The sequence below is a fragment of the Thamnophis elegans genome, chromosome 12 (genome assembly GCF_009769535.1).
Source record: "Thamnophis elegans isolate rThaEle1 chromosome 12, rThaEle1.pri, whole genome shotgun sequence".
NCBI lineage: Eukaryota > Metazoa > Chordata > Lepidosauria > Squamata > Colubridae > Thamnophis > Thamnophis elegans.
Window position 1 is genome coordinate 18,295,173 of NC_045552.1, and position 26,019 is coordinate 18,321,191.

The window sequence follows — 26,019 nt, forward strand, 5'->3', positions numbered from 1 at the left end:
CCAGCCTGATAGATGGAACATTAGCCAAATTGTTGGGAGGGAAACACAACAGCCACTCGGTCTTGTCCGGGTTGAGTACCAGTTTGTTAGCGCTCATCCAGTTCCTAACGGCCTCCAGACCCTGGTTCATCACATCCACCGCTTCATTGAGTTGGCACGGGGCGGACAGATACAATTGCGTATCGTCCGCATATTGATGGTATTTTATCCCGTGCCTCCGAATGATCTCGCCCAGCGGTTTCATGTATATGTTAAATAGTAGGGGGGATAAGACCGAGCCCTGCGGCACCCCATATTTTAGGGGCCTCAGGGACGATCTCTGCCCCCCTACCAACACCGACTGCGATCTGTCCGAGAGGTAGGAGGAGAACCACTGTGGGAGGTTTTTAAGAAGAGATTGGACAGGCATTTGACTGAAAGGGTATAGGGTCTCCTGCCTGAGCAAGGGGTTGGACTAGAAGATCTCCACAGCCCCTTCCAACTCTGTTATTCTGTTGTTTTAAATGTCTCAGCGAGGAGATATATTTATCAGCTCAGCAATGCAGGGTGTATTTTATGACAAAGAATTTTTTGTATATGCCTATGAAGCAAAGGAAGATGCTCCATAAGGATAACTGATTCCCACCCCCACCCTCCTAGAATTTACATGCACGTTCTCCATCCTGAAAGGTATGGTGACCAAGCCAGAAAACAAAGATGAAATCAGATAAATCTACGATGAAATGCAATAAACTTATAGGCGATCATGACCGAGTTACACCTAGGTCTCAGATTTACAGGATGGCCCTCCTCTGGTGAGAACTTTGTTCCTGCAGGTGTCCATCAAAACAGCAAGAATATTCTAGCACATTCAGCAACCTTTCTGCGTCTGGTGATGCCCAGGCTTTGATGCTTAAAATCTCAACAACCCGAGGGTTCTAAGCTGGGAAGACTGGAAAATAACTGATATATGCAGAAAAAGAAACGTTTGTGTTTCACCGGAAAGAAGTGTGGGATGAATATTACTGAGCAAAGAAATAGATGAAATTACAGTATGTTCTTTCGACAGGTCAATCCCACTGTTCTTGCTTTGCGCTTGGAAGGAACATGGCTGTGATCCACTAAAACATTTGCTTTGCATTCTGGCTCGAACAGCTTCGCTTTCTGCGGCTGTGCGCCATTGGTGGTTTTCAAATATTTTCCACTGGTGGAACCTCTTCTAACCGGTTCGGTAGATTTGACGAACCGGTTCTACCGAATAGGTGCGAACTGGTAGGAACCCACCTCTGCTGTGCACTCTGTGTCTGCTATTCTGGAAGATCTCTCAGATCTGTACCAGGAATCGGGCTTAAGAGGATGACTAAAATAGGCCACCAAGAAAGTAGACCTGATCGTTTTTTCCAGTTGCCACCATGAGGTGCTGCTGATACATCAGCAGGGCAACTAAACACAGTTCTTCTGCACTCTATTTTCCCATTAAGGACTATTCCATCAGAGCCACAAGGGGCTGCTCTTAATGCAAGAAAGAGGCAACATGTTACTGGGTGTCTCTTCTTTAATGGTGGGCAAAGATGGCCTTTCGCTTGTTCGTACAGTCTCAGTATTATTGTGAATTATCCTGAATAGGGATAGAGGGGGGTGGGACAGAGAGACAGAGGGAGGGAAAGAGAGAGGAAGGGAGGGACAGAGAGGGAAAAAGAGGGAAGGAGAGGGAGACAGATGGAGAAAGAGGGCGGGGAGAAAGAGCAAAGGAGAGAGGGAGGGAGACAGATGGGGAGGGGGAGATAGAGAAAGAGAGGAAGAGAGAGAGAGACAGGGAGATGGGGAAGGGGAAAAAGAAAAGGGGGGAGAGAGAAAGAGGGAGGGGAGAGACAGAGAAAGGGAGGGACAGAGGGAGATGGAGGGGTGGGGAGAGAGAGTGAATCAAGACAAGTCCCAGTGTGGGGTTTTTCTCTTCTCAGCACGACCCAGCACTGATGTTCTGGGCCTACTGAACTGATCCGCTGGCAGGCCTGCTATGACACCTTGCATAGTTTCTGGCATGACTTTAGACAGTGTGCTTATCCCAAAGCCAAAGTTAAGACGATCCAGGTTCCTGGCATGGACATGATTCTAAAGGTCTCCATAATAGGCCATACTTAGACATGGACGCCTACTGAAGCGTGGCAGCCCTTAAGGACCTGAGGCATTGTTAGCAGATGGTCCCTCATTCTGGAGGGTTAGAGCAGTGGTTCCCAAACTTGGCAACTTTAAGACTTGTGGACTTCAACTCGCCAAGTTAAAGTTGCCAAGTTTGGGAACCACTGGGTTAGAGGATGCCTAGAAGGGACAGGAGACTCAGTCCTTCGGCTCACCTTTCCTGTCCAGGCTCCTGAAAACGCTACCATGGATTTCCTCCTCTTGCCTGCCACTTCCATTGGGTGAGCTTTGCACCTTCATCTTGGGTGACACACATCTGTCTCCTCGCAAAGCTGGCTATAGGCAGGCCCGTCTCACAGCTGCCACTCTGCCAGCCTCAGCAACTTCAGTGCCGCTTCAGCAGTGAGGTGGGGCAGGGCCGAGCCCTAATAGGCCTGAGGCTCCGGGTTGCTTTCTCTTCCTTTCTTCCCCCCACCCCCCACCCGTCATGTTCTGTTGCAGCCTGCAGGGCAGGCACTGGGGTGTCAGCCGCAGCTGGAGTGGGCAAGGCATTGGGCAGGCTACTGGCAAAGTCAAGGCACGTCCCACCCGACAGCGAAGAGAAGGCAGGACCTAGGTGAGTGAAAAGAATGTCTGAGGCAGGCATTTCCTGAGTCACCGCCAGGGAAGCAGGGCTATGACTCTGGAGCTATGGAGCGTGGGGGGAAAACCCTGTGTTTCTCCTTTGCCAGCCGACCTGCAGACAACCAAAGGATGCTGAATACGGGAGATTTGGATATGGACAATTTGCACGGAACAGGTTTCTAAGATCCAACACCCAGAGAGAGATTAATTGCAATGCTTATCTTGGCACTGGAAGCTTCTAATCTCTCGCAGTTCCACCCTTTTTAGAGGTTCCTCCCCAGCTTCGCTTTTTATGCTGTTTCCTCGTTCCCTTTTTAGCGAGCGCAGGACCAGCCCTTACTAATCAGGACACCTAACACGGCACAAAGGACTAAGTAGCTCAATGTCTTTTTGATGCCTCCTCTCCTCTCTTTACCACGTCACAGTGAGTCATGTGTAATTGGTGGCTCTGGGGCGAGAAAATGTTGAGTTCCACAACTATTATCACATGAAAGCGCTGAGAAACAATTCCAAATAAGGTCACATAATGCTGCTCTGAACCGAAAACGGTGAAGAAAATGACTCTTGCCTTAAGGAACCCTCCACAACGATTAGCCTTGACCGGCCTGATGGGATCTGCCAGTTAACCTCTACTGGGTGGATCATAAACACACCTGGAATGTCTTGGGAATGGGATATGGGTGTTGGTGAGACTTTCAAAGGCACCCATGGCTGTTACTCTGATGGGAAGTTTCTCAGACAAGGTGGAGCTCCATCATCCAGACACACCTGCTCAAATCTTCCCTATCCCGGCCCTCCTTCTCCACCCAATCCATGCAGGCAACTCCTGGCACAAACAGCTGCGTTAGCAAATCTGCAGCAGCTCAGTGGCTTGTGGGACAGGAACCCACCCCCCACCCCACCCTGTTCCTCCACCCTGCCCCAAAACTGCTGAGTATTGGCTTTTCCTGCGAGGCCACGTCCCCCTTCAGCCCTCTCAAGAAAAGCCAAGAAGCAGTGGCACTTGCTTAACAGATGGCAGATTAACAGAGTTGGAAGGGACCTTGTAAATCATCTAGTCTAACCCCCCGCCGCCCGGCCCAACCAAGAGATCCTCCACCATTTCTGACAGATGGCAGTCCAGTCTCTTCTTGAAAGCCTCCATCAATGAAGCTCCCACAACTTCTGAAAGCAACTTCTGTTTCATCGGTTGATTGTTCTCATTTGTCAGAAAAATTCTCCTTATTTCCTGGTTGAATCTCTCCTTGATCAGTTCCCATCCATTATTGTCAGCCTTCAGGTGCCTTGGAAAATATCTTGACCCCTTCCTCTCTGTCAGCCCCCTAAATATTGGAACCCTGCTATCATGTCTCTCCTGGTCCTTCTTTTCACTAGACTAGCCATGCCCAGTTCCTGCAAATGTTCATTGCATGTTTCAGCCCCCTTGATGTGCTGCTGTGAAGTTTCCCTCCCCTCTTTCCTTTACAAAATTTGGCAAGTCAACCCCACACTACTCCCTATTAACTCTTCAAAGCCTCTTAGCTTTGTAGCTGTGTAAATGTATACAGGTACTCCTTGAGTTACGACTACAATTGAGCCCAAAATGTATGTTAAGTGAAACATTTGTTAAGTGAGTTTTGCCCCATTTTACGACATTTCTTTCCTCAATTGTTAAGTGAATCGCTGCAGTTGGTAGGTTAGTGACCGAGTTGTTAAGTGTGAATCTGGCTTCCCCACTATTTTTTGGTGTCTCCTTATCAGGAGAAGTGGCGTCACAATTTGTGAATTAAGAATGGGATAGTTTTTACATTTTCTTATACGTGTCATTACAGCAAGACTTGGCGTGGAAGTGCAGAGGTTTCATGAAACAAAATTAACTTGAGTATCTTAAGACCCCCCCAACCCCTGGTCCATGGATGGCTACCAATCTGTGGCATTAGAGCAACCGCCCCGCCCGTGGTATGCAGGCAGCATGCAAAACTACGCCCTCTCCAGTCTGCGGAAAAACTTATCTCTATGGAACCAGTCCCTGGTGCCCAAAATAGCAATAGCACTTAGACCAGCGATGATGAACCTTTTTGGCTCGCGTGCCATAAGCGCAGGGGGGGGGGGTCGTGCATAGGCATGCTGCATCCATAATGCAATGCGTGACACTCCCAGCGCGCATACGCACATGACAGGCGCCCCCCCCCCCCATTTTTTGCATGCTTCTTTTGCCCTCCCCACGCTCCAGAGGCTTTATAGGAGCCTGGGGAGGGCAAAAACAGCCTCCCCTGCCTCCCCCCCGCCCGGAAGCCCTCCGGAGGCTTCAGGAGCTTCCCTGAAGCGCCTCCAGAGCACAAGAAACCAGTACTACAGCAAAAACCGGAAATTCAGGAACGGACATCCGGTTTGCTCATAGGGCCGATTTAAGCCCTCCGGAGACTTCAGGGGCTTTCCAGAGGCTTCCCTGAAGGCTCCGGAGGACGAAAAAACGACCCTATGAGCAAACCGGAAGTCACTGGAGGGCTTAAACTGGCCCTCAGGGGGAGACTGATTTCGCCCTCCCAGGCTCCTATAAAGCCTCTAGAGCCTGAGGAGGGCTAAAAATGGCTTTAAAAAAGACTGAACTCAGCTGGCCAGCACGCTCATGCATGCTGGCCAGCTGACAGGGAAACGCCTCGCATGCCCTGACAAATGGCTTCATAAGTGCCATAAGTTCGCCATCCTGGACTTAAACATATACCGCTTTACAGCCCTCTCTAAGCAGTCAACCCATTGCCCCCAACAATCTGGATCCTCATTTTACCCACACCGGAAGGATGGGAGGCTGAACCAACTTCGATCCTGGTGAGATTCAAACTGCCAGATTGCAGGCAGCCGGCAAGCAGGCAGAAGGAGCCTGCAGTACTGCACTCTAACCACTGCACCACAGTGGCTCAGTGGCTGAAAAGGTTGGCCCCTGTCTTAAGTCATTTCAAAGTGCTCTTAGTTCTCTTACCTTTTCTTCACTATGAACTTTTTGTGGCCACGGATCATGGCCAGGGCCTACCGGAGTGGTCATAACATTTGAATTCATATATTGATTTCAATACAATTATCAAACATTACAAATGGGTGAAAGTTGTAAAGATGGCTTCACTTACCCATTCGGATTCCACCAGGAGGGTTGGAATCCCCTCTGAAAGCAGAGGACCTTATGGGTTAAGTTGTGACTAAAGTTTTGAGGTCCCACCGACAGCCCCAGGATGGCGACTTGGATGCGCTGTGCCTTGAGTGTTGCAAACAGGGCGAACAGGTTTAGGCTTGAACAGCCCTGCCTCCCACGACATTACATCAGACAAAAGGGAGACCAGGGTGTACTCCCAGAAGAGTCAGTTTCAGAAAAATGCCAAAAGTCTCCCTGCACTTACATCACTAAAGAGACACCTCAGCAATCTGGAGCAAGCACTGAGGTCATTTTTCCAATTAGGGCGTGATTGTAACTGGGAGTGCTGGCAAGAAAAAAGGAACAACTGTGAGCATCTTCAGGGATGTCGGAGCAAAGAGGACAGTGGCTTGTTGGCACATCAGTTAAGGATGATGGATCTCAAACCCTGGACAGATCCAGAAAGTCCCCTGCACTGTGGTAATGGGACGCTTCATGAACAAAGTCTTTGTCTGCACTGACATCAGATGTCTCTGATTTATAGGAAATAGAATAAAGTTGGAAGGGACCTTGGAGGTCTTCTAGTCCACCCCCCTGCTTAGGCAGGAAACCCTACACCACTACAGACAAATGGATATCCAATCTTCCAGCCCTACTCTTAAATCCATGTTTTATTTCTATTAGCCACATGCCTGATATGGATATTTGCTAGGGATCTCCAAAACTGTGCCATAAATGGCTTTCATTTTCTAGAGCCCTCATAATAGGCATGAATACATGCTAGGGCAGTGATGGCTAACCTTTTTGTCACTGCGTGCCAAAAGCACACACACACATACACGTGACAGTGCATGGGTGCGTACACGCACTCAATGCATGTATGATCTCCCAGCATGAAACCCCCCTTGCGCCTATGCACACATGATCCCCCTGAACTCCCCCACCACCCCCTGCATGCACACGCAACCCTCCGAACTCCCCCCGCATGCACATGCGACCCCCCCTGCATGTGCCACCCGTGCACGCACAGCAGAGACCCGAAAACCAACTGGCTGATGGGAGGTGCGCGTGCATGTGCTGTGGGGCTGAGCTGGGGTGACGGCTTGCGTGCCCACAGAGAGGCCTCTGCGTGCCACCTGTGGCACACGTCATGGATCCGCCATCACGGTGCTAGGGGGTAGGGTCCTACCACAAATCATGGATCATTCACAAGTGAAAGGCTGTCATCGACTGCAGGAAAGGCCCTTGCTCATTATTTCCACAGCTGGAGAAAGTCCCCAGTCCCACCAGGTGGAAAAGAATTGTTGCCAGGTGCTTCTTGACTAGCTCCAGCTCAACCGCAGACATCTGACTTGGATCCTTGGTGCCTCTAACAGGCGGGAAACATCCTCCCTTGCCTGGGACGAGTGAAACAGCCCAGCTCAAGCCAGCATTAAGGCAGCTCCTGATTTTCCCAAGAGATAGCGAGTCCAACTTGCTGATTACCCACACTGGTTCTGCCACCACAATTTTGCCAAAGAGAGAAATCAGGGGTTAGACATCAACGCCCATTAAAAACTAAATCACTGCAGTTGCTCCTCAGGCCTGCAGCTTCCCAAGAGGTGGGAGCAGTTGAAGATGGCCTGGAAGTCGGTTCTTTCATTTTGTTGTCACAGCAGAAAATTTGATCCGAAGAAATCAAGAGGGAAAAGGAGCCATCTACATCTTGGGCAGGCTCCATTCCTGTTCAAAATCCCCCCAGGGCTGCTGTCTCCTGTCTGATTCCCTGCCAGGAACCTGCAAATTAGGCCCCAAGCCCACCCTGTTCCTGCCTCTGGCTCTTTTGCGGGCTTTTAGGGTGAATCTCTTGGCCAGAGCAATTTCAAAGAGCTGTTGTAAAACAGAACTAAGGGCTGGGACAAGCACCACTGGTTGCTCAGGCTGGAAAAGCATAATGGGAATCTTCCATTGAAAAGAAAAATGTCAAAAGTCAGGAAGACGCTGAGCTGCGCTTTGAAATGTTTGCCAAGGAAAACAGGCTGTGGCATACCTGGCCCATATTGAAGTATGGTGTGAGTTTGTGTGTGTGTGTGTGTAGAGGGGTGGGAAGCCACTGTGGCAGCCAAATGAGTGTCTGGGTGGAAATAAGGATGTTCTCCTGCAGATGAAGCTTCAGTGAAATGTGGAGAAACTGCAGAGGGAAAACAAAATTGGCTTTCTGATTCTCCATCGGATTCTTGATCTGACGAACGTGTTCTGACGCAGGCTTCCCAAGAGCATGAAACAAACTCCTTGTCTCAACAAAAAACCCTTTTATTAATTTACCATGAATTCTTCTCATTCACATCCAGCAAAGTCTTTCAAGGGAGGATTTACAGTCACAGACCTTATCTGGCTTGGAGAGCTGACAGGCCAATATCTGCAAAACTTGGCAAGGAGTCTCGGAGAGTCACGAACCAATTAAGCAAACTAATTGTCTCCTGCAAACTCCACTCCCCTTTCTCTCTTCTTTTATTTGTAGATTGTAGAAGTTTATTTATATGCCGCCCTTTTCCCTGGGGGGACTCAGGGCGGCTCACAACCCAAAGGGGAGGGGGAGACAAACTTTTAACATATAAGACAATACATAATTAAAAACACAACATTCATACCATTCGGGCGGGTTACAGTCTTAGCCCCAGGCCTGACGGGATAGCCAGATTCTGAGGGCTGTGCGGAAGGTCTGGAGGGTGGTGAGGGTACGAATCTCCACGGGGAGATCATTCCATAGGGTCGGAGCTACCACCGAGAAGGCTCTCCTCTGCGTAGTTGCCAGTCGGCATTGACCGGCAGATGGAACTCGGAGGAGGCCTAATCGATGAGATCTAATAGGTCGCGTGGAGGTAATTGGCAGTAGGTGGTCTCTCAAGTACCCAGATCCACTACCATGTAGGGCTTTATGGGTGACAAGTAGCACCTTGAAGCGTACCCGGAGATCGACAGGTAGCCAGTGAAGCTCGCGGAGGATAGGTGTTATGTGGGTGAAGCGAGGTGCACCCACAATCGCTTGCGCGGCCGCATTCTGGACTAGCTGAAGTCGCCGAATACTCTTCAAGGACAGCCCCATGTAGAGCACATTGCAGTACTCCAGCCTAGGGGTCACAAGGGCACGAGTGACTGTTGTGAGAGCCTCCCGGTTCAGGTAGGGGCGCAACTGGTGCACCAGGCGAACCTGGGCAAATGCCCCCCTGGTCACAGCTGACAAATGGTGTTCGAAAGTCAGCTGTGGATCCAGGAGGACTCCCAAGTTGCGGACCCTGTCTGAGGGGTATAATGTTTGACCCCCCAGCCTGAGAGGTGGAATACGTGCCGAATTGGTGGGAGGGAAACACAACAGCCACTCGGTCTTATCTGGGTTGAGCACGAGTTTGTTAGCCCTCATCCAGTCCCTAACAGCTTCAAGTCCCTGGTTCATCACGTCCACCGCTTCATTGAGTTGGCACGGGGCGGACAGATACAACTGCGTATCGTCCGCATACTGGTGGTATTTTATCCCGTGCCGCCGAATGATCTCGCCCAGCGGTTTCATGTAGATGTTGAAAAGTAAGGGGGACAAGACCGAACCCTGCGGCACCCCATATGTTAGGGGCCTAGGGCGATCTCTGCCCTCCAACTAACACCGACTGCGACCTGTCCAAGAGGTAAGAGGAGAACCACTGCAAAACAGTGCCTCCCACCCCCACCTCCCGCAGTCGTCGCAGAAGGATACCATGGTCGATGGTATCGAAAGCCGCTGAGAGGTCAAGGAGAACCAGGATGGAGGCAAAGCCTCCGTCCCTGGCTCTCCAGAGGTCATCGGTCAATGCGACCAAAGCGGTTTCTGTGCTGTAGCCAGGCCTAAAGCCGGACTGGAGTGGGTCAAGATAGCTAGCTTCCTCCAAGGACCGCTATTTCCTCTGGGAGGGGCCATTCATCATCCGCCTGTGGCCTTACTCCCAAGTCGGCCCCTGTTCTTCAGCTGTTCCCTTCGTCTGGCAACTCTGCGCATGTGCACACTGGGAACAGGCTCCAGCTGTTCATCTGCCTCACTGATGTCTGACTCTGAAGGCAGCTGATAATTCTGATGGCTCTGGCTCTATCTCTGCCTCTGACACAAGAGCCCTTATCAGAGCCTTCCCCAGAGCCTTCCCCAGAGTCCAGGACTGGCTCATGTTCCTCCCCAGTCTCCTCACTGTCCGAATCTGCTGCCAGCTCTGCTGGCCGCTGGCGGGCCACAACAAAAAGATAGTGTGCGGTCCCCACCCTCTACTCCCATCACTGCTGCCTGCAGCCATGCAACCTAATTGTCTGGGCCGGGTTTGGTTGCTTTCCCAAGGTCTTGCAGTGCCTTGATGCCTCCTTGCCTGGTTGGAAGCAGAACGCAAGTCTGCACTCGCTCTCTTCCAACACATGGATATCTTCTTGCACAGCTTGCAGTATGGGATGCTCACCTGGGACGCCCCAAAGAGTCCTGGGGGACACCAGAACCAAATCACGGAACAGCCTGCGGAACAATTTCAGTCCTCTTTCTAGATAAAAAGATTGGTCTCAAGGCTGAGTTGAGGTGCTGTTTGCTAGTCCTCCCAGATAGGCAAGATCAAGAAACAGGCGTGGAAGGGATTCTAGGGTGCTCTTTCTTGTTGTAGGGTGGTAGAACAGAATAGAACAGAACAGAATTCTTTATTGGCCAAGTGTGATTGGACACACAAGGAATTTGTCTTTGGCGCAGATGCTCTCAGTGTACATAAAAAGAAAAGATATATTCGTCAAGAATCATAAGGTACAACACTTAATGATAGTCATAGGGTACAAGTAAGCAATCAGGAAACAATCAATATAAATATAAACAACAGAGTCTTTAAAGCATGTTTCATTTCTCCCCATGCCCCAGCTTAGGCTAAGGAAAACCAAGGTGGGGTTGTCCCGAGTTTTATGAGAAGTTTTATATCAAAATGTATTTTATTCTTAATACTGTTTCCATCTTTCCTTAAAATATTAACAGATTCCATAATGGACTGAGAATCGGTGTCTCCGCTAGATAACTGACAAGTCAAGCTGAAACTAAGTTAATCAAGTGAAAATAGGAAATTGGGGGGGGGGAGCTTTTTACTAAACACTTCTTCAAAAACCCCAAATAAGTTACCCCAACCTAATCCACATATCAAAGGATAAGGTTTGTAAACAGGGAGTTAATTAAATTAGGTCTCCCACCAAAACTGCGTGTTCACAAAAATAAACATACCCTCACACACCGCTCAAGTGTCACACTAGAATCAGCATGTAGACATCCAGGACCAGCTCCCCTATTAACTGTGGTGCTGTGCCCCCTTTTTCTGCAGCTGCCCCTAAAGCAGTGTTTCTCAACCTTGGAGACTTTAAGTCCTGTGGACTTCAACTCCCAGAATCCCCCAGCCAGCTTAAAGTTGCCACGGTTGAGAAATACTGCCCTAAAGGAATACCATAAATATTTCTTCTTGCCCTACAGCTGTCTGGATCTCGATTTTATTCTTGCAACCCCAGCTCAAGTGGAATCCCAAATTATTCTTCTGAGAGTTTCTTTGCCATACTCCCCTTTTTCTCAAGAGTAAATAATATTTCCTTCACGTCCCCCCATAACAGCTCATTCCTTCCTTCCTTCCTTCCTTATCCTGAAGATCAACTCTAAGTTCCTTTTTTTTTCTACTGCAGTGTTGGGGTTCCCCATGTTGGCTGGGGAATTCTGAGAATTGATGTCTACGTGTTTTAAAATTGCCAAGAAACCCTGCTCTCTCCTGGAATTAGGTACCAGCATTGACTGCTCGCATTGCCAATCCTTATCTCACTTCTAGCGGTGCTTGGACTTCCTTCCTGGATCATAGGTGCCCAATCGAACCAATTTTACTCCTGTTGGAACTTTGGAATTAAGGATATTCCCTGGTGTAAGAACATTTGGCACATTTGAACAATGGAAAAGTGTTTGAGGCAGAAACTTGAAGCCCGCTGCACCAAAAACAGTTCTTTCTTGTCCAGTATTCCGTTGCAATTCATTTGTGCCAATGAATATGGCACCAATGCTAATTTGGTGGCTGCCAATGCCAATCTTTGGCCCAGATTGCATCAGCCCCACTTTCTCTCCATCAAATTATAGGCGCTCTTGTGCCTGTACAGTCACCCTGAGTAAACTACAGTGATTGTATCAGCGGATAGATCTTGATCTATCTGCATCACCTATAAAGCATCTATTGCCACATCCCTTCCTATCTCGCAGACTGATTCTGAAGCAAGAAGAGTGAAATAATTGGTTCTAGTCTAGCTTTCCCCATTCTGACACCTTCCCAGGTCTGGGAATTCAGCTCCCATAATTCCTAATCAAGGCTGGACCAGGTGATGACATAACAAAAGAAGAGGCTATTTGAAGCTCAGGGTTGAACTGTGGGGTCCTTGGTGCTCTCTAAGCTTGGTGATGACGTGTTCCAGGTGTCCCCCAGCCCCTTTTCATAGGCTAGGAAAAAGCTTAACTACATGGTGTACTAACACACTTCTTCTGGGAAGCAGACCCTGGAGTGTAATGTGCCAATTATTCTTATGCACATCCATTGTGGCAACTGGACTTTTCCAAAGGAAAAGAACATTGAGTGCCATACAAGCTCCCTGGGATAGTGCAAGGGAATTGAAAAGCATCTGCATTGCCATGAAAGCCCCACAAGAGAGGACATTTTCCCAATAACATGAAAGAGGCAACTGTCAGGTTGTAATGAAAATAAAAATATTTGGGCAAAAGATTATTTACTATTTTGCTAGTAAAAAAAATTGGATCGTTCTTTCTTAGTTTCTGAGTAAGGATATGAAGAACTAAGTGACATCACTGCATAGCTTAGTCCATCTTATCTTGTCCTTAAAAATCTCCTAAGCTCCTACAAATACAAATATTATCCAAATGGGGCTTTGGAGAGTCTCCAAAGAGATGCTAGTGCATACCCCCTACAAATCCCAGGTTTACACTCTGATGCAAAATATGGGAGAGACTTGTAAAGCTGCTTTTTATCAAATTAAACAATCTCTGCATCTGGGACTGGTGTGGATCTGTGGTTAGGCATTTGTATTTTGATATTACTGTTTATTAATCCTTCATTAAATTAAAACTGGGAGTGTTTTACAAATTATTGGATTGTCTACATTGACAATATTGGTTCTGCCACTAAACCTTCACAACTGTGAGAACCTAAGTTGAAAATATATTAAAAAGTAAGATAAGATAAGCCAAGCTAAGCTAAACTAAGCTAAACTAAACTACTAGTTCTTCTCTATTGCTACAAGTAGCAACAGTTCAACAGTAAGTTAAATAATTGTTTAATGTTAATGTTTGCATTAGATTCTGCAACATTTTTCAAAAGCCTATAAAATATTAATATTCTAAACAGACTTCAGAGTTAATATTTTCATTGGCAGATAACTGGGGCTAATTTAGTGAAGAATTATGGGTGTGGTATTTTGACACCAGGTGCCCAAAATCCATCTTGAACATTGGACATTTGTGCCATCTGAATGAATGTTAGAGAATTGGCAGAGCAGGGTGGAAGTCTGAGGAGGAGGAGGGAAGCAATGGACTAATTTAAAGCCAGAGAAACCTTTCCATAATCCCCCACCTAATTTTTTCAAGCCTCCCTCTGTAACCAGGCACCTCAAGCCTCCCTCTGTAACCAGGCACCCCTCCCTCTCTTGCTGGCTGAGATGAGTTTGTAGCCGCAGGTGGATGACTGGATTTTGCTCTAATTAAGTGGTCAAGTTGAAACTCGTGAGAAATCCCAACGCAGTTGAAACTGTTGAGCTCCACCCAGGTTTTAAGAGAAATTAAATGGGAGATGGGCCAGTTCAAAAAGTGTTCAGCAATCCCATTTCCCAGAGAAACAGCAGAAAGTGGGTGTGGAGCCCTTTTGGTATGTGCTAAATTTTTTGATTCAAGTTTTTTTTTTGCCCCTGAGCCTCAAGGCTTTAGCTATTGCTTGGAACTGCATTAATCAACCTGGTTTTTTGTTCCATTCCCCTGTTTGGGATGCATCTTTGAGTCTGTTGCAGGCAAGCTAGTTTGTCATTTCTTAATTCCTAACCGAAGTACCTGTGCCTTCAAAGCACAATGGCACTTTCATTGCCTGAATCAAATGATAATATGACGTGCCTCTCTAGCCCACATACAGGAAGTGATTGGAGCTCAGCGTTGGCTATGGATCTGTATCTATGATTCAACCAGCCAATGGGTTCTGCTATTTTAGGACTGCTCAGTCTTTCACCAGAAAAGAACCACGAAAAAGCAGGTGTAGCCATCACAGTCTTCAAGAATTTGCCCCGAGGCAGCCATCTTCTTGTGCCTAAGGAAAGGGTTGGCCCATATATCTAGCAAGAATTCCTCCAGCCTAATGATCCCAGTTGGGCTATTTCAAGATAGCCCGGTCTTGTACTGTACCTCAATCCACACATTTCTTTGAAATGGCAAGAACAAATCATGGACCTCTATCCCACTCAATGTATGTATGTATGTATGTATGTATGTATGTATGTATGTATATGTGTGTGTGTGTGTGTGTGTGTATATATATATATATATATATGTATGTATGTATGTATGTATGTATGTATATGTATATGTATATGTATATATATATATATATGTATATATATATATATGTATATATATAAATGGCTCTGTGTGTGTGTGTGTGTGTGTGTGTGTGTGTGTGTTTTCCAGCATAACACTGGAACTCCTGGAGCAATTTCAACCAAACTTGGTCCACAGATGACACTTCTGGAAAAAAAATACTGTGGAGGTAAGACAGACACCCCTCAGGGTGTGTGTTCTGTTAAGATGCAGCCTGTTGTGCCTTAAAATGGCTTTTACTGTACAGTGCAGTGGAATTGCCATGGTAATGGCTTCACCGTACTCCACAAGGGGACTCCCTCTGGTAAGGGGAAAAATCCAACATTAGAAATTAGGTTTGGTCCAGACATTTTTAACAAAGCTTTGATTATTTTTGAGGACAAATGTATGGCCATGATCAATAAAACATGACTGCAACCCAACAAGTCTGCACCGCTACGAGACCGACACGACGTACTTCACACAGATTACCTACGAGAAAAGAACTGCAACGTTGAACAGCTTAGTGCAAATATCGCAGACAAGAAGCCATTTCTAAATCAAGATAAAAAAAACACATGCCAAATTATCATGGATCAGCTAGCAAAACAATAAGGTGGTATCCCTTTTCCTTGACACATCTGGGGACCCAGGGAAAACATTTGTAACTAATTTAATTGTCATCGAAATCAGGGCTTTTCCTATCTAATACAGGATTAGGATAAATAAATACCCGGGCAAAGCCAGGTTATTAGCTAGTATGGATAATATATGGAAGTGTGGAGATCATGCTCTACCCAACTGTTCCCTAAGAGAAATGATGGGAATGATTTCCAAGTAAGGTCAGTAATTATGGAGGGGAGGGGTTTCCCCAATTGGTAATAACTCCTCTGCTCTGGGTCACGGGACCAGGAAGGAGGATCACTTACAATGGAGAAGACAGCAATTTACAAGCTGTTGCCCAACTGTTCTTTCCCTTAAGGAAGCACTGGGGGAGATTTTTCTGGATCTTTTTTTTCTTCTCTAGAGCTGCCAACCCATTTCTGTACTGGATGGCTTTTCAACAGCTTCTCCTTCTAGTGCAAACTGGATCCCTTTCTATCTAATTTCTGAAGAGCTATTCATGTTGATGAAGACAGTCAAACCCATCCCAAACCCATTTACATGACTTCTAGCACTCCACTAGGTAGCAAATACAAAACGTACACATAACACAACATACAACAAGACTATAAACATAACAAATATAAGGATAAACGTGTCTGTGGTCTGCAGTGATACCTGTGTACCTTTCACCCCCACCCCCCCAATTTAATTTTAGTAACTAAAATGTTTCCTTTTATAAAATTCAAGGAAGGAGTAGAATAGGCCTGCTAAATATGTTCTCCAAATGTTAAAAGCATTGGCTCAGGGCTAGGAAGAAAGCTTATTTAAATTAAAGGAATTGTCCTTTTCATTAGCAATTCATCCCAAAGCAGACATTATTTTTGTTAGATTTTAATTTCACCTTTTCTCCGAGAGCTCAAGGTAGCTAATAAGGAGGATGTCCATTTTATGCACACCAGAGTGGCCCCATGGAGCAGAACTGGCCCAAAGTCACCAAGGGAGGGTCTGTGGTTGAAAAGAGACTGGGCCATGGGTTGCTTCCAGGCCATTCCCGCTCTGGAAATATAACGCTGCAAGGATCACTCCAAGCAGTTTCTCAAGGCTGACCTCAGGAGGAGTCTAACCTGTTTTCTTCTCCATCTCTCCAAGGAGACATCCTCAGGGTGTGGTTCGAAAATTCAGGATGGTGGCCTCAACAGCGAATTGAAACTCCAATAAAGGAGGTATATTTGTAGCTCAGTGGTTGACATGAGGGGTCTTTGGTGCTCTCTGAGCTTGTTTGTTTTCTTGCAAACATTTCATTACCCAAACCAGGTAACATCATCAGGACTACCACTATTTATTTATTTACCTAGTTTGGGTAATGAAAGAAGGACGTGGTGCCTCAGTGGCTAAGATGCTGAACTTGTCGATCAGAAAGGTTGGCAGTTCGGCGGTTCGAATCCCTAGCGCCGCGTAACAGGGTGAGCTCCCGTTACTTGTCCCAGCTTCTGCTGGGACAAGTAGAAAATTGGGAACCAACTTTGGTGGGAAGGTAACGTCATGCCGGCCACATGACCACTGAGATTTCTTCAGACAGCGCTGGCTCTTCGGCTTTGAAACGGAGATGAGCACCACCCCCTAGAGTCAGGAATGAAAGAAGATGGAGGGTGGAGAGGGTGAGAGAGAGGAGGAGGAGAAGGGAGGGAGGGAATGGATTAGAGGGAGTGACAGGGTTAGGGTTAGAAAGAAGGGGAGGGGAAGTAGGCGTAGAGGGGTGTGTGAGAAGGAAGAATGAAAGTTGGAGGGGGTTGAAAGAGGGTGTATGGTGGGCCAAGGTGGTATATTGGGTTTGTATTGTAGAGGGCATTTTCTATATAAGTGAAGGCCGTGTTTATTACTCAATGTTATATGCCCTGATCAAGCACAGTAAATATGTGATTGTATAGAATGAAAACATAATAAAATATATATATTAGAGTCAGGAACGACTAGCACATGTGTGAAGGGAACCTTTACTTTTACCTTGGGTAATTAAAAGTCTGCAAGAAAATAACCCAGCCCAGAGAGCACCAAGGACCTCTCAGTTGAAGTTCTTCTTGCTTTGTAAGCGTTCACTACATGCAGAAAAACAAGCAGAGCTTTGATCACCCCAACAGCTGCCTCTTGGCTTTTATCACCCCAGCAGCTGCCCTTGGCTTTCTGCACCATACTGCGAAAATATTCCTGGAATGAAACCAAATTGCTCTCAAAGCCAGGAGCAAGAAATGGAAAAACTCCTTCTGCTCCCATGCGTTCTGGGTCCTGCCCACTGTGCTTTCCTACTGTTGCCAACTGTTGCCCTTCCCATGCCTCAAATACTGTAATTCCTGCCCATCAAGATGTGCCCATGTGCTGGCTTAAAACAATCTGTAAACCAGCTGACACAGGCAGAGAAATAAAGATGATGATACTGGATGGAGCTTATCTTATCTGAAACGCCATGGGAGGAGGGGGGCATTGCTTTCATCTAGGTAATTGCATAGCTTAAGAAACCAGATAAGAACACCATTTCCCAGTCCAGCAATCTACATGTAGCAGAGATTATTTGAAATTTCGATCTGTATCTCTGAGGGGAGCCCTTCAGCAATCCCTGCGTCTTTTTATCCTCTTCTCACCCGGTTTATGAATAAACTCAAGACCTACTTCATTCAATTACATTGAGATGAGGTTGACTCCAGGAGAAATAAGCAGGGCACCACCCAGAGCCTTACGGATTATATTTAAATGAGTAAGCGGATGGCGCATCCTACACACCAACAGTTGATGGATTCCTTCAGTTTCCTCTCTTGCACCTGTGAGTTATGACTGATTCAGTTGCGACACCAATGATCATTCATCTTGTCCCTATCTTGCATTCAGCCCCACAAGAGCCTTGCAATAGAATAACAGGCCCGCATACAGGACAGTTATTGCCCTGAGTCAGCAGTTGTGTCCTTGTGAAACTTTCCCTGATAATTTTCCCCTCTGCAGTTAAGAATCTTTAGTGAGCAAAGACATTCTTTTAATTTTTTTTCAATCAGCCACAAGATAGTTGGGAGTAGGGCGAGGAGACAACTGCATCAGTTTCTCCAACAGCTACTTTTGAAAAAATAAATAAATAATTGCAAGGTCTTTGGATACTTAAGATATTTTCAAAAAGGGAATAGTTAGCCCATTTGTGGTAGTGGATTCCAGAAATTCAGAGGCAGGAGAGGATGGCCATTGATCGTGTAGTTGTACAGGGGTCAGAAGAATGAGAAAGATGAAATAAGGGAAGGATCATTTGAGAACGTCATGCTGTTTGCCAGCCCCCATTTCATTTTGGTAAGGTTTATGCAGACCACCTCCGTGGTACATATGCACCCATTAAACACCAGGTTCCCCACGTTCTAGAACAAAAGTGACCCATCTTTTCAGCTACAAGGATGATATAAATTGATATATGTGTATCAGTGGTGAAATTCATTTTTTTTTTACTACCGGTTCTGTGGGTGTGGCAGGGGAAGGATACTGCAAAATTTTCAATCCTACCGCACTCCAGGGGAAGGATATTGCAAAATCCCCATTCCCACTCCACTCTGGAGCCAGCCAGAGGTGGGATTTGCCAGTTCTGCGAAATACTCAAAATTTCTGCTACCGGTTCTCCAGAGCCTGTCAGAACTGTTGAATTTCACCCCGATGTGTATGTTACTTCCAAACAAACATGTTCAACATGTTATCCCATCTGAACTCCTTCCCCATCTCCTTTCTTGTATCTTCAAGCACTTGTCCTGCCTTTATGGTTGTTCTTAATAGTGTAGCAAGTGCATATCTTATCTAGCCTGCCAGAAGAATACCAGAACATTGATTGCTTTCTTATATCAAGCCAGGCCATTGGCTCATCTAATTCAGGTTGGCTGAGGAATTTTTGGAGTTGGGAGTTCACAAGTCTTAAAATTGCCAAGTTTGGAGACTTCTGATCTCAGAACCATTCACAAGCTTGTAAGAAGAAATCTCCCAGGCCGCCTGGAGATGTTAGGGAGTAGACTTGGGAACTTTTGCATGTAATCCTGAGACATCAAGATGAAATGTCCCAGTTCTTAACTGCCTGAAGTGAGGCACGCCCTTTCTAGTTTCACGCAAGCCAAAGCTGCCAACATTGTCTCTGTCTTTGTGTGTGCATGTTATAAAGCAATTATGTGAAGAAAGGAAATGAAGGACGCTTCATTTGAGGACGCTAACGTTTTAGAAGCTTATCTTGCAAATTGAGAAGAAGAAAAAATCCACTGCCCTAGAGATAGAAGTGATGAAGTTTCTTCAAACTTGTCTTAGGTCATGATGCTGATCTGTGACTGGGCTCCTTTCTTCTCATAGGATCATGAGCATCTGAAGGTCTCCAGCACCTGAGCTAATTAACTTCTGAGTTTCTGTTCCCAAATAAATATGTGAGGCCACTTTGCCACTCTACCACACGGTAGTCGGGTGGGGTCTTTTTTTTCTTGACCTCAAAAATAAATGCAGTATGGAGACATCAAGGACAGGTGAAATTCTTGCTTTCTTCACTTGGTCTGCTAGAGAAAGTCCTAGCCTCTGCTGTATGGGCGACACTTGCCTGATTTCACCATGTCGTTCTGAGATTGGATATTCAAAAATGGATGGTGCATGGAAGATTTCTAAGAATGAAGTAAAAGCTGCATTTTTTTAAAGCAGTGAAATTAAAACTAGCCTTGAAAATTCATACAGGTGTTGGGGAATAATGTTCCCCAAGGATTCTTCCATAATAAAAGATAAGGTTTCTCTTAAGAGGAGTTCGTCCATAATGATCATCTTAAGGCAAGAAACTTTTTAAAATGAAATCAGACAGTTGCTTCATCTTGATCAATTAACTCCTGGGGATGGGAACGTTTTTATTATAATTTATACATTTTTAAAATCTTGCTTATTATATTTTTATCCTTGTTTTATTTCTGGCTAAGCTGGCTGATTCACCAGCAACTGATAGAGGAGTTATTCCCAGCTCTACCCAGAGGTTCAAGGACAGAACATGAGACTTTTTGCATGCTAAATATGTGTCCTCCCATAGCCCATCAGCTAGGGACAAAGAAATCACTCAAAGACCATTGGCTCAACTTTCTCTGGCATGAAAGATGGAGGCTCTTCAAGGTCCCAAATGGATCTTGGGATCCACTTGAAAGTGTTAAGGAAATTAAGCAAGAGACATATAGATTTTTCTGACACTTTCTGCTTCCTGAACAATCAAGAAATAAACTAATTACATTCTTAGCCACAATTGTTTTTTTTTTTTTTTTGTAGGAAGATCAATAGGCTTTCCTGGTGTTTAAAATAGACCAAATGTGAGCCAAAAAGCCCACACTGTCATATAACACCGCAGTATTCTCTAGTGCAAAGGGTTGGTCTGCATTAGTGTAGGATGTAAAAAAAAAAAAAACTGATCACACCCAGTCTCCCCCAAAAGTCAAAGAAAGCATCCATGAGTGGGCTTTGATGCATGGTCATGTGCTTCCTGAATAAGGGAGCAGCATTTGTAGACCTGGAAAATACAAGCATGTGCTTTTCTCTTGGAGAAAAGGAATGGCATCCTTTTCCGCCCAGATCAAAATATTCCTCTCTTTAAAGCCATTCCTCAGGGCTGCTTAGCAACTCCGCCCTTCTCCTTTCCTTTCATTGATGAAACCTACACAATGCCGCTCTTGCTTCAGACATGCTGTTCTCCCACCTCTACCCCCCCTCCCCCCAAAGCCTGCAGGAGAACCTTGGATTTCGGAAGAACAGGGAAATGTCTAACATACATCAACCTGCTCACCCTGCCTTTTGCTTAGACTTGTGTTCCTACCTCTGAAGTGGCTCTAAGAGGGTCACATTCTCCCTCTTATCTGTAAACATCCAGATGTGGAACTGAAGACCAGGACTACGAAAGGCAGGCATAAACGTGAATTTTTATTGTGGAAAGAGTATTGCAGCAAACCACCATAGTAACACCACAGTAACAAGAGGCTCTCTTGAGATTGCTAGCTTTAACCCCTTAGAGAAGAAATTCTCCCTCCCACATTCACACATTCAAGGCCCCGTTTCCAACTTCTGGCCCGGAGTGAGAAAACCCCACAGAACAAAAAAAAAAGCCCTGGAGAAAGCAAAGACAAGTATTTTTGTTTAACTCGGTTCAGCTACTGTTTTGGTACCTCTGCCATGCAAAATAATGTTTAAGCTTTCGGGTTTTAGTTTTGTTCACAGTTAGACATACAAATTATTATATATATATATATATGGATATATATATAATATCCATCCCATGCCAGGAGAACACTTGTATGAACCAGATGCTGTACCAAACACAAGAGTTTATGAAGGGGGGGGGGGGAAACCCAAGCAAGGAGTTCCACGCTGCGGTGAGTCTAGCAGATGTCACATACCAGGAAGAACGGGGCCCAAGGACCAAGGTAATCCCAAAGCTGTCACATGAGGACGAGTGGATAAATGCTTAAGTCCTTTATGAATCCATCCCCTTTTGCTGTCAAAATCCCGTTGAAACTTTCAGGAACTGGAGATGCAGCTTATAAAAAATACCATGTGTTGGGAAAAAAAGAACAAAAGAGGAAGGGAGATGTGGAGTTACTATCATTCTACTGTCTAAAAAGTTCAGTTCTTTGGCTCTTCTCCCGCTTCTCCGCCTTCTTCTCCTGAGCACTCTGCTGTCCATAGTGTGAGATTGTCCCTGAGAAGTTGCATGATGAGAGTGCTGTCTTTGTAGGAGTCTTCGCTGAGCGTGTGGAGGTCACCCATGGCTTCATCGAAGGTGGTCTTGGCCAGCTTGATGGCCTCTTCTGGAGCATTGGCAATTTCATAGTGGAACACGGAGAAGTTAAGAGCGAGGCCCAGGCGGATAGGATTTGTGGGTTGCATCTCCTTCTTGCTGATGTCCATGGCCTCTTGGTAAGCTTTTCGGGCATTGTCAATTATCTGCTTTCGGTCATCCCCAGCGGCCACCTCGGCCAGGTAACGGAAGTAGTCGCCTTTCATTTTTAAATAGAAGACTTTGCTTTCTGGGTCGCTAGCTTTCTGGATGAGATGCTTGTCTAAGAGCTCCAAGACCACATTGCAAACGTTCTTCAGCTCTTTCTCAATCTTCTCCCGATATTCATTGACCAGCTGAGTTTTGTCATCTCCTTCTTCAGACTTGTGCTCAATGCTGGAGAGGACCCGCCATGCCGATCTCTGACAGCCGACTACGTTCTTGTAGGCAACCGAGAGCAGGTTGCGTTCTTCATTAGAGAGTTCGGCTTCATCCTCTACCACAGCCTTCATGAAATCAGCCATGTCCTCATAACGCTCAGCCTGTTCAGCTAGCTTGGCTTTCTGTACTAGGTGATTCCTGGCCATTGTGAATAGGCAGTGATAGGGAGTGCTGGGCAAGGAGGCCGATTTGGAGAGGAATCAGGCAGCTGCTAGCAAAGCTGTCGGAATCTCTGCCGAGTTTAGCTGCTGGGATCAGCTTTTGGCTTGGCGTCTCAGCCTGAAGGAAGAACAAGGCGTGGTGAAGAAGCTCCCCACTAACCCTTCCCCCACTTCCTTTCATGCAGCCTCTCCTTAAAAGGAGTTGCAGTGATTCACCTTGGAGCCAGAGCGTGAGTGAGTGAATGCATACCTGCCTAGGATGTGGAAATGCCGCCTTTTGGGAACTTCTTGAGCAAGAGGTCGCTTTTCTAGGTAGAAGATGTGAGGATGAAACAGAGTAGGATAGGACTATCCTTCCCCTCCAGGGGGCAGCACACACATATACAGCATTTCTTCAACCTGAGCTGCCTCTGGTCCTGATCCTTTCTGCCTTTGCGTCTCCTCCACTCTGTGTGCCAGTATTCTAGGGAATCTCAGACTTAATTAAATTACTCGTCGTAAGTTATACTGCTTGTGAAACTGCTTTCTTTCTAAAACGCATGGAACCATGTATATAATGGAATATAAGAGGCCATAAAATTCAGAGAAATGCAGTTAATGGGGACAGTAAGACATTCAATTAAAGACATCAAAGATTTTTTAACCTCAAGGGTGAATTCAAAGTATTGGCTCAAATTTAAAAGAGTATGTTAAAAAAAAAAAAAACCAACAGTGCTGTGTCTTAACAATTACTTTGCCAGAATGAGGGCAATATTCTTTGGAGTGGACTTTTCTGAGTATGTCTGTGTTGCATACTCTGTAGATGATCACTGCATACTTGTCAATTGCACACTTGTTATCTACAGTCTCAAGTGATGATCCATATATATGAAAGACTAGCACCCGATCAAAGTTATCACATACAGAATCACTCCTTCACTCCTTAAACACCTTCATTTAGTGACCATTTGAAATTACAACGAAACCCGGAAAAGTGACTATTATTTTTCACACTTACAACCATTGCAACATTCCCATGGTCATATGATCAAAACTTTTGGGTGCTTGGCAACTATTTAAACTGTCCTGGGGTCATATTATTGCCATTTGTAACTTCCCAGCTGGCTTCTGACAAGCAAAGTCCATAGGGCAATTCAGATTCATTTAACAACTGCTGTGATTTTCTTAACAATTGTGGCAAAAGGTCATAAAATGGAGCAAAGCTCACAAGAGCTGCCTTGCTTAGCAACAGAAAGTTTGGCCTAAATTATGGTTAAAAGTCTGTATAGTCAAGGCTTTCCCAGTTGCAATGTATGGCTGTGAAGGTTGAACCATAAGAAAGGCTGAGCACCAAAGAATGGAGGCCTCTGAACTATGGTGCTGGAGAAGACTCCTGCCAGTCCCTTGGACTACAAGGCGATCAAACCAGTCAGTCCTAGAGGAGATCAACCCTGACTGCTCTTTAGAAGGCCAGAAGGCCTGAAGAGGAAACTCAAAAATACTTTGGCCACCTAATGAGAAGGAAGGACTCACTGGAGAAGAGCCTAATGCTAGGAAAGATTGAGGGCAAAAGAAGAAGGGGACGACAGAGAATGAGGTGGTTCGATGGAGTCACTGAAGCAGTTGGTGTGAGCTTAAATGGACTCTAGAGGATGATGGAGGACAGGAAGGTCTGGAGGAATGTCCATGGAGCCGCGATGAGTTGGACACAACTAACAACAACAACATGGTTATAAGATGAGGACTACCTGTATTCATGTATTTCTACATACCTCCCCAAGAAAATTATCTTACACAACTACTGTGAATAGCTGGTCCTCTTCAAGGGGAGACATTAAACCATCATTCCAGTATATAAGGGTGTCACAGTAACACGGCCAAGAGCTAATTTCTATTACCACAGACGTTAGGGTCATGAATAATTGCTCAAAGTTGCAATTTAAATATACCTCTCAAGAATGGACTTATTTCCCCATAAAATACAGAGAGTTAGTTTGGGTGATTCTTATGCCCCCTGTCCATTCCATAAGCCTATTATTCAGGTTGCAGCAATCTCTCATTTTCACATTATTTGTTATCTGATCCTTTTGACTCTGGGGATTTGGAGAGATAAGATCAAAACATATAATTCAGTATAGTCTCAGTTTAATCTGTTGTTCAAAAACCCATAATAAGTTGCATATATAAGATTGTATAAATGTTGGTATATTTGATACGGGAAGAAATGCTTATTGTCCTATACTATATTGCTTTTGTTCTTTGAGGTGTTTTTCTTTTGTTTCTCTCCTTTTTTATTTTATTTTACATTTTGGTATTCTAGGAGGTAGCTTGTTTGAATAGTGTAGACTGAAATGTGTAAGTAGTGAATTACAATAGTATCCCTGATAATGTTTAAATAAGACAATTAGAAGGGATGGGGGAATTGAATATTAGATCTTCACTGTGCAAACCATGTGCTCTAGAATTGAACTGCGGCCCTTTATGACTCAACGGCAACTATTTCTCAATTTAAAGGATTGGAATGTCAAAATGTGAGTCACACTAAGCCATGCTATTTGTTCAATAACTCACTATCATGCTTTCACCAACCCGGCACCATCCAGATGTGTTCAGACAACAATGGCTATGCTGGCTTGGATTTCTGAATTCCCAATTCATCTGGAAGGTGCCTGGTTACCAAACATTGGTCTATTTTCCAGATCCTAAGGGAGAGGGATATCCAGACCTCGGAACAAGAAATAATAAATAAGATACTAACACACGTAGAAATGGAGAGACAGACTCTAGAGCTCAAGGAGAAGAGTGAGATAGAATACCACGAAATCTGGGACAAATGGTACCGATAATTAAAAACTAGGGGAAAAGGTCGGGACAGAAAAACACGGATAAGTTAAGAATTGGAAATATGGTATTAATATTGTATGATAGATAGGAACTGGATATGTATATGTACTGATAGCAACTATATAACAAAAGGGACTAATGGGTAGGTAATTTGATACATACCTATGTAATGGATATAAACTGTTATTGTTGTAAGATCTAAGAACTCTATGGAACTGACTATGCCGGAAATGTTGCACTATGTCCAACATTTTTAATGTTTACCTAATAAAAACCTTTTTTTAAAAAGCAAAAAGTAAAAACAGTGTGGAGCTAAACAGATCAGTGATCTGATGGTAAAGGGTGGTATCTTAAGATAGCAAAAAATTTTAATTCATAATGAGGTTAATAATTTGTAGAGTAGGGCCTTTATGTAGAGCAGGGGTATCAAACTTGATTTCATTAAGGGCTGCATCAGGGTTGTTTTTGACCTTGAGGAGCCATGGCCAGGGTGGGTGTAGCCAGCTCAATGTCCCTTGTGTCGGGGATACCTGTGGTGGGCCAAGCACTCTGCCAGCGAAAACAGGCTCCCAAGCTCGGCCTCCTGTAGCCCACTGCCAGCAAAAATGGAACTCCCTCCTGAGCTCCATTTTTGCTGGCAGAGACATTGTGGGACAGACCTTTGCTGTTTCTAGGGCAGCCCCCTGGGCCAGATCTAAGCACCCTATGGGCCGGATCCAGCCCCCGGGGCCTTGAGTTTGAC

General features: G+C 45.5%; 1 protein-coding gene across 1 annotated transcript; it reads right to left on the reverse strand.

The window, feature by feature from the left end:
• Nucleotides 1-21,056: 21,056 nt before the first annotated feature.
• On the reverse strand, nucleotides 21,057-23,436 carry SFN (stratifin). The gene has a single exon (XM_032227285.1). The coding sequence runs from the start codon at nucleotides 22,437-22,439 to the stop codon at nucleotides 21,699-21,701; it is 741 nt and encodes a 246-aa protein (XP_032083176.1). The 5' UTR covers nucleotides 22,440-23,436; the 3' UTR covers nucleotides 21,057-21,698.
• Between the last annotated feature and the right edge of the window lie 2,583 nt (nucleotides 23,437-26,019).

Bases quoted from the DNA above. Each gene is read 5' to 3' on its own strand.
- SFN (XM_032227285.1), bottom strand. From the start codon at position 22,439: ATGGCCAGGAATCACCTAGTACAGAAAGCCAAGCTAGCTGAACAGGCT.